General features: G+C 33.7%; 1 protein-coding gene across 1 annotated transcript; it reads left to right on the top strand.

The window, feature by feature from the left end:
- The first annotated feature begins 271 nt into the window (after positions 1-271).
- Positions 272-9,364, top strand: LOC126898151 (mRNA decay activator protein ZFP36L1). Its single transcript, XM_050672125.1, has 2 exons — positions 272-793; positions 6,575-9,364. Exons 1-2 carry the CDS (start codon positions 752-754, stop codon positions 7,322-7,324), a joined length of 792 nt encoding a protein of 263 aa, XP_050528082.1. The 5' UTR covers positions 272-751; the 3' UTR covers positions 7,325-9,364.
- Positions 9,365-9,949: the final 585 nt, after the last annotated feature.

Raw genomic sequence — 9,949 nt, 5'->3', positions numbered from 1 at the left:
CTGATGAGAAAACGCCATAGTGTTTTTAGCACCAGCAGTCAAACCACGTGATTTGAACCGCTGATGCGAACATCTATAGATCGGCGACGACCTTGAACAGGTGAGGGGTGGGGGGCAACCAAAGTGAGCGGCTGCGACGACAACGACGACGACAACGACTTATGCGTGTGTGCACAAACCATTCTTACATACGCACAAACATCGTCGAAACGGCGTTGGTGAGAGGAGCGTGAGGTGTTTGGTGGGGGGACGGAGCGGTGGCAGGGCCAAACTAGTCCGACGAGCACGCGGTTGCCATCGATGATCGAACGTCCATGTCTTTCAGTCCGACAAACGCGATCGGTACGTTAACACGTTACCAACGAGACATAGACGATCAAGCGCGACACGGGAGAAACGCATATTCTTACGCGATCAGTGCAGATATATACAACTGAAGCCTAGCGACAGAAATTCATGTGGGATTTTCCAAAAAATAATTATTGTCGATCGGTCTGTTGTAGTTTGCCCGTTGTCCGGTGATTTATCAAATAATACGCTCTTAGTGCAAAAATAAAAATTTTAAGTAGTTTTATTTATTTATTTATTGTTGAAAAAACAAGTGTTCTAACAATCGCACCTCGTGCTTGGTCGTATCCCAGCACGCAGCATTTCTAGTATCGTCCGCATCGAGTGTAGCGGATCACCACGTGTTTGTGCGTGTGCGTATGTGACGCAACGATTTAGAGATCCAAAACAACAATTTACCAATATGACAAACTCGCTGTTCAACTGCGGAGAAACTGTGGCCAAGGTAAATACTTAAACACCGTTCTTGGGTTTTTTTCCCCGTGATATTTTTATAAAGCTCTAGCGATAAACGGAACAACCGTTTTTTTTCCTCCCCCCGCCTCCCATCACCGTCTTGTGGTGTCAAGGTGTAATTATATTTCTATAAAAAGGCTCCGGTGTTTAATACGATTTTATAGCTCACGCGTCATTTAATTTCGTGTATTTTATACGTGTTGTCACTGTACGGTAGAACATCAATAAAGAAATGCCTCAATTCAGCGATAATAATTATTTTTAAACTTAACATTTGAACGCGCATTATGTGTACGTAATTATCATAATGGCAGCCGATTGACGCGTATGATTTCTCACTGAAACGCTCAGATAACGCTGTTATTATTTTAAATAGGTTGCGTTAGAGTTGTATAAACATAATCGAAAATCATCAAAATGTTGCATTTATCCGTTCTATCGATTGTGTTTTATATTGTTTGTAGGTTAAATCATCTTATCTGTTTCGCCATTTCAGTCTATTGAAGTTATAATCGATTTCGGTGGTCGGCTGATGCACAGCGTCGTTGACCTATGCCGAAGTTATTTTTCTGGATGAAGATAAGGAATTTTGTGCGTCCTTTTTTTCTACTGCAGCGAGTAGTCATGTGCTTAACACGTTGTTAAAAAAAAAAAAATAAAAACTCTTATACATTATGTTTTAATGAGATAACTAAGTGTACAAGTTGCGTGAGTTATTAATCCTTAGCGTGGGGTATGTTCCAGTTTTCCTAGGGGTCTGTCGATAAATCTTTGGTTTTTTTTCTACAAACACATTTTGTTGGGTCGTCGTGCAACCACCTGTTCTCTCCTGTTTTATTATGTTTGTGTGTATATATATATATATATACATTGTACTGTACATACCCTCTAGTGAGTTGTGTGTTTTCCGTACCCGACCGTCGCAGCCCCTATAAGATATTATCTTACAGTCCCTTTCTTTAGATCAGCAACAGGTTTTTGAGCGTCAAACACGTGGTGGGGTAAATTGTGTTGTTGACAGACGGCAAAGCGACATCGAGCAAAAGGATAAATTTTTATGTTTTCGGTTAATGGTCGTATAGAAATTTGACATTTTGTGATTTTTGCACGATTGTGCCAAGGTTATCTGGATAGAGTTGTTCGTTATCATAATTTGAATATTTTCAAGTCTTTTGCTCGCTCATTGGTTGGAAGTTTGTGGTTTCTTCATTGCTTTAGTAATCCACTAGTCTATTATCGCATTAATAATGCGAATTTAAATATTGAATATTCTTCTTTATATGTATACAATCTCATTATGTATGTATGTATTTATTACTGTAGCCCGGTGCGCGTTAAATATGTGTTAGACATGTGGGGAAAAAAAATGTGAACCGTTTTTTTGTCGGGTCGAAACGATATCGCAAATCAGGTACTTGACTATTTCGAATACCAAACTAAAAATTATACTATGAGATACGATAACAAGGTGGTTATCGAATAATGGTGATAAACTCAAGGTTATGATAGTTTTTTTTTTAAATTAATATATCTTTGATGTCTTCCGTGTTTTTAAACACTTTCTCGTTAACGCAATTGTTTATGTTATTTTTTAGGCATATAAAAAATAATGCTTAAATATTTGCACATTAAATTTCAATCGTGTTAAGTTGGCAACAAGATTGATTGGCTGACTTAATTGATCCACGATTTGTTTACTCGTCTGTACAATTGAGTTATACAATATTCAAATAATAAAAAGTAAAATTAAAAAATATCATTTCCTATTGTAAATGCGGTCGCAGCCACCGGTATCTAGCCGCGATTTCATAAAAATCGAAAGTGGTCACGGTCCAAGGTTTCCTCCACCTCCAACTTGCTGTCATGCATTGTGGCTGCTGATTTTTCCGGTTTTCTCCGTCTACTTAAAATTCATCTTTAGAAAAATGCCTTGCCGTCGTGAAAAGTTTTTATGTTCGTTAATGGCTTTGTAATAGTCTGTGAGATATATTTAGATTCTAAAACAACAACTATCGTTATCGGTGTTGTTGATTTTGGTGTCCTTGTAATTTTGTTTTGAATTTTAATGTTAGTATACATTAATATTTGAAGAAATTGTATTTAGAATACAATCAATTATTAGCCAAACAGGTTACTATGTATGGTGGCAAAGTATCATCGTCGTCCTTGCCTCGGGGGTCATAATACCCGCCATTGTGCTTATAAGAGAAAGGAAAATTTGTTAAAACCAGGAAGTCGATCGCGCATAATTTTAAAGCGGTTTAATATAATTTTGCCACTAAAATGATTTAATTATATGAATAATTATAATAATAGAACTTTTATTCGCGTATCATTCCGTGGGAACTACTTTTATTCAGATAATTTGCATTTTATTATACTTTTCTGTTTGCGCACGGACTGTGCTCGAATAGAATAAAGTAAAAGTGATATATGAGAGAAATTATTTTAAAAACGTCACGCTTTTAGCTATAAAATATTAGTTGAAATTATTTTAACCATATTTGTAGTCATTATTTGTCTTCATTAGTAATTTTGTCAGTTCGGTCAATTTTCTTAATTGTTACAATGTTGTCTTCGGTATCCCACCTGCCTGTGTCGTGTATATGTATCCTCAAATTAGATTATGTGCCCAGAGCTTTGCGCGTGACCTTGCTATTTAAATATTGTGTTATTTGAGTGTACGTGTCCGTTAATACCTTGTGTATAGCGGACAAAGGACTGTTGTTAATTCAATAATAACTGCGATACCGTAAAATGCTATGTTGTTCCATTTGTTGATCACAACATTATCAATATAACTCCTTGTCCTACTCATGTACTCTTTACGGCACTCCGAGATTTGGACTGTCAAAATAGTTTTTTGAGTCAACACTTAGGTCAGTATTGATATTAGACGCATTTTTAAATTGTTGGGTTTATTACGATATAGTTGTGTTGTTGAGTAGAACTAGTGAAAATATGTAATGTGTGTTAGTATCGTAATAGGACTTATGCAATAGCCGCCGACGTTCAAGACTACATAGGTTATTTTCACTTTCTAAACGCTGACCGTGTCCACACTTTGTTGTTGTAACAACTCTCCTTAGTATTGGACTAGTGAACGGCATGTGCCTTTAATGTATTATTGTTATTTCTATAAGCATGAAATTAAAGTGATACTGATTAAAAAAAAAAACAAAGTATAAGTCAAAATGATAGTAAAATTATTCCATCGGCTTTCTACAGATGTTCTCATTCGTTATACAACAAAGGAACAATTAAAACTTAAAATAAGTTAGATAATAAACATCACACAACAACAACTTTAAGAAAAACCTGTGTTAAATTTGTTCTATTTCTATTTAAAATTTCCTATTTAACATAAAATTTATAGCTTACCAGTCTATTGCATATGGTGTAAAAAAAACCTTTATTAATGAATAGTTTATCAATAGGTTTTATTCATTCAATTTAAATACATAATATACTAATTACACTGTTAAAATTTCTATCATATTTGAATTATTATTTGTTTTTGAAATAGTCGACCAGTCCAGTTGTGAAAAACGGTTAATGCATTGAATAGACATATATTCTAGGATAATTTTTTTTTATAACAAAAATTTATTGCGTCTATAGTCTATAGGTCAATAAACGTTAGAATTTCAAATTGTGATAAACAATTTTTTCTTCTCTTAATAAAATACAAACGCTGCTGAATAATGCAACGAAAATGCCTATTAGTCCACGGCTTGTGTAAAATATGTTTTATTTCTTGAATATCATTTTAGTCGTCGTTATTATGTATTATTTTTTAGCGTATAACATAATATCAGATTAAAATAATAGAGAAATAAGAGCAGCACAATTATATGTTGTTAACCTTTTATTTCTTATCTGACGTTTTATGTGTTTTAGATTTATCACTCTTAGAAAACTCAGATTTGGGTTATGTGAAGTAGTAGATTGAATAAACTATAAAACCTATTACCAGTTAAAAAATAGACTGAAAGGGAAAATTATTATTTTTAAGTACTATGTAGACGTTGACTCATCTCTTAATTTATATGTAATACTAGATAGTTTAATAACTAAATTAAAATTTCGTTTATCAGTAATTATCTCGTCTGAATTCTTGTATTCAGGTGGTTGGGTTATTATAATTATTTTTTTCGAATAGTTGTCGTTAATGCATAGAGATTAGAATGCATATAATTATTCATGTCGATACACCTAACCTAAAAATGACTATTTGTGAACTGGCTCGTGTGTTAATATAACCCGATTGATGTGTCGCTAGTTACTCACGTTTCATAATTTTTTTTTTAACGTTTAGGCGTACTAATGTTTTGAAGAAACTGATAGAATAAATTAAGAATATAAATTGTTATCGTTCTAAATGCCAAGTTATTTTATAATAGAAGGAGAGTGGAGTTAATTTTTTTTCTCAAACATTTGCTAAAAGATTTATTACGATCGTTGTTTGGATTGACGACTACTGTGTATGATAACGCTGTCGCCTTTATACTTCTTTTCGATGTCTCCTGCAGTCGACGTATGGCGATCATAACATATTGCCGACGTAGAGGTTAAAAAACAGTGAGAAAAACACAATACATATGCTAGCGTATACTGTCTACTACCTTTATTTGAATGCATTAGTACTTTATGATATTGTCTGCATACATATTATTATAACTTAAATTTAATCTGAATGTATTAAGATGGTGTAGACTTATCTGTACTGAAATCAAACACTTTTGTTCCATGAAAAAAACCATTTTCAGTTAACAAAGGTTTTAACTTGTGATTTCTCGTTTATGAATTTTTAATAGTATAATTTATATATTTTTTTTTTTTTTTGCATTTACCACGAATCACGCTTTCTTACTGCCCTCTAATTTAGATGGGACACTTTTAGATAGATATCATTTTTACGCTCATTATTGGTGACAAAGAGCGACAATGAACCATTTTTATACAGTTTTAAAACTGTCGTGAAGTATATTTTTATTATTAGTAGTACCTGTGGTTTGGTATATCAATATTTAAATAACATATGGTTATTACCGTATAAATGTACATGTATTGTATCAATAAACAGGCAAAGGTTATTGAGCTTAATCAAAATTATCAACATTTTAAACCATATTTCAATTTTTTGTAATTTTATTGAAATTACAATATATTATTTTAAAATTTTAGAAATGAGAGATTTAAAGAATTTGTCTTTAAATTTTTGTTTTCGCCTTGAAATTTATCATTAATGATTAATTTTAAAATTTACCTACAGTTGTCATAAGATTAATTTCTAATCATTATAATAAGTAAAATAACGTTATCTAAAATTGAAAAAGTTTATAGTTTTAATATAACGGTTTTTATGAAAAGCGTCCAAATTTATCAAAATATATTTTCCCAGTTTTCTGTCGGCATGATAAATTTTAATTATCTTCTATAAAACACAATTTTGTTGTTAATTATTATAAAATATAAAGAACACTTATCCTCAAGGTTTTTGAGGTTAGGGGCCATTCTGTAGAGGATTACAATTAGGCCATGATTATATAATCGAACAATTCAAAATTGAGCAATGCCGTCGTGTTATGTTCAGTTATATTTTTGATTTCTATTCTTATAGTTTTTTGTTCTTATGTTCGTATAAAATAAAATCGAATAAATATTGGAATTAAAATTTATTTAACATATGTCGCGTGGTTTGCCGTATCATTAGAAATAAATTTTAATATTGACAATAAAACATTATGTTTTTTTTTTTTTGTTACAGACACAAAATCGACCACACGCCGTGTCAACTGAAGCGGACCAATGGTGGCAAGAAATGGTGTCATCGTCCAGCAGCAATAGTGGTAGCAACCAAGGATCGGTGTCGTCCGAGCCTAGACGCGGTAGACAAGGACAGGGACGCCGAGGTGGTAACGGAAACGGATCATCCGGAAAACAACAGTACAACAACAACTGTAACAACACAAGCAATAGCATTAGTAGTCAGCAACAGCTGCCACCACCCCAACCGCCAATGGGGTCCAGGTACAAGACCGAAATGTGCAGGCAGTACATTGAAAAAATTAAGTGCGCGTACGGCGACAAGTGTCAATTTGCTCACGGCGAACAGGATTTACGTCCAGTCTTCAGACATCCCAAGTACAAGACCGAACCATGCAAATCGTTCAACTCTGCCGGATACTGCCCGTATGGCCAGCGGTGTCACTTTGTGCACAAGGGAGACGGTTACATTCAACCACCACCAGCGTCACCACCATTGTCAACGTCGTCAGGCATCGGAAGCGACGGTTCTTTGGCTGATCTTGGAGGCCTAGGCGGTATGTTGGACGTGTTCACACCACCACAGTCGCCCGAGGGACGGTTACCCGTATTCAACAGACTGTCTGGTTCACCTACCGGCACGCCAGACGTGTTCGCCTTTCACGCTATCACCTCCGTTGGTCACAAGTCTCTGTCGCCTTCCAGACGTCTCAGCGATCCAGAACCCGATTTCGGGTTCTACGGTTTCTGATGGAAAAAAAAAGAAAAAGAAAGAAAAGAACGTGATACAACGACGACGTAAGCGCGCCGCTGCCTTATTGCCCACTTTGTTCTTTTTTTTTTTTTTTTTTGATACCAAACGTGATAAGAAAAAAAAAGTCTTGTACATAGTTTAAATTATATTTTTCGTTAATGTTTTAGTATTTTTTTTTTTTTACAATTCAATTAGGCGTTCGTTTTACAGACAATTCTGATGTTCCGATTTTTTTTTTACCCACTACTACTACTATTACTATCTATTATGAAATAATATCGCATTCCTAAAAAAAAACAGAACTAACAACAAACGAAACAACTCTATCCGATTGATTAGTTATTAATTATAATTATTATTATATACTCGTATATTATGCGTGTTATATTTTTTTTTAGGATTAATTTGGTCCGCGTTAACCTCATTGACGATCTAATAGTCCGCAATGATCCGTATACGAACCCGGTAAATGTTGTCCGTGTCCTCCCCATCCATTCAGGTCGGGGCCGGATTTATTAACGATGTATTATATGGACGTAGAATGTTGTTGATGCTTGTGGTGGTATCATAAATTACATCAATGTCTAGTTCTTCAGGGGACTGTTCATGTCGAGTATGGGTAAAGTATTAGGCTAAAGTGGCCCGTGTATTTTTTGTTACGGGCGACGGTAGCGGTTTTGTGGATATTCAAATTATTATCCGGCCGAATTCGCGTTTTTCGGAGCTGTTAATAATTTGACACCTCCACCTCAACCGCCGCCATCGCACGTACCTCATAATACACATGCCGTTTTTCAAGTTTCCAATTATTTTCCTCACACCCGACTGTGTTCTCTAGTGTAAGAGACCATCTCGTCATCATTATTCATCATCTACCTCATGCGAACATTTCAAAAAAAAAAACGATACTGTGTGTCCGGTCAGCGCTTACGATTGCATACGATGACGTCCCTACCGATTTCGTATACGAATCATTGTTCTCGTGCATCGTCAATATATTTAATTAATATTATTATTATTATTTCAACAAATAGACTTTAATGTTATTATTATTATTATTATTATTCTATTATATTGGTTCATATAAATATCCCTGCATAACCTAACTAAGTATATTTGTTTTATTATAATTATTATTATTATTATACACACTGACCGACTTTTTACCACTATTTATAATACTGTGTAATACTTAATGAAATTGTGTATTTATATATGTTTAATGTTGTACCTATTAGAGAGACTTCGCCGTGTATATTATTCTAAACAATTATTTCTTTTTTTTTAATTCATAAAAAATGAAACATCCTTTTCTATTAAACATCGCGCAAGCGCGTTGTACGAAACTTTTGCATACTATACAACATCTGTATAACAAAGTTCACTACGGTATCTAACTGTATTTGACTCGATCATTAACAAATCTCAATTAATTTTTAATTTAATAGTAATGTATAAAAATTAAAACGGTCCGGTTAATGTCTCTTCTTAACTCGTTTTGTTGTGTTATTGATCGCAGCGGACTCAAACCGCGTGCGTCTTATTTATCCTTTTTTTTTTTTTTTATATAATAATAATATGTATTGTATTTAGTCGTGTTTGTGTGTGTTAAGCTCTCATATGCGTTATTTTTATTATTATATTTTTTAGAATCGTAATTTATTAATTTATTATTTTTGTCACTGCGCTACACCAAACGCGTTTAATTTTGTACTTTTTAATATTATTATCACTTTTTTTTTTTTTTTAATTGCATTTTTCTCTGTATTCCTTTTTATATATACACACCTAGATGGTGTAAACACAAGACGATAACAAGTGTCGGTGCCGCCGTTTCTCTATTTCAAATTGCTAATGTACTTATATAACCATAATATTATTACTATCTAAAGTGTCATTTGACAAATTTGTTTTGCATTGCTCTTATTTTGATTATTACTACGAATTAATTTTATTTATTATTATTAATATAATTTACATGTGTTTGGTTAAAAGCGTTAAACGGAAAAGTTTTTAATAATAAATATTTTGATTTAATTTGTTGTTTTACATTTATTTATCAAGCGCCTTATTACATTTAGAATTTTTATGGGATAAATACTGCAGAGCTCGGGAAACACAAAGTTGTTTTTGTGCAGAAGAGTCGATTGAAAAAAATACTGCAAATAATAATGTATGGGCAAAAAACGAAATAAATGTGAACGGCGTGTAACTACTAAACAGCATAATACCGCCCCTCTTGTGTACGTGTATTAGACGTGCAGAATAACGATGACAAGTAACGTAACGCGTTGGGTATTATGTGTGTAGTGATAGTAAAATTATTGTTAGCTGTAGTGTGTGTTGCGTAACGTGTTATGGAGCCGTCCAGGCCAATGCAGGGGAAAGTAGTTTTTCTATAATACAAGTATTGTTATTACATTTTTTATGATTAATCGTCAATGCGGTCATGCGTTTGTTTTTTCCGCATTTGTGTCGCCAATGAACTCTTCCGCTTTAACGTCGTCGCGCACTAAATTGCTATTATACCTCGTTTTTTCTCCTGTACGTGAACTGTTATCATGTCTTGGCCGTCGGCTTGAGATAAATAACTAAAATGCTAATATTTTGGATTCACCGCGA

This window comes from Daktulosphaira vitifoliae, unplaced genomic scaffold, assembly GCF_025091365.1.
Source record: "Daktulosphaira vitifoliae isolate Bord-2020 unplaced genomic scaffold, ASM2509136v1 Scaffold_1, whole genome shotgun sequence".
Classification (NCBI taxonomy): Eukaryota; Metazoa; Arthropoda; class Insecta; order Hemiptera; family Phylloxeridae; genus Daktulosphaira; species Daktulosphaira vitifoliae.
Note: the sequence above shows the minus strand (reverse complement) of the source record. Positions and strands in the feature narration are given on the sequence as shown.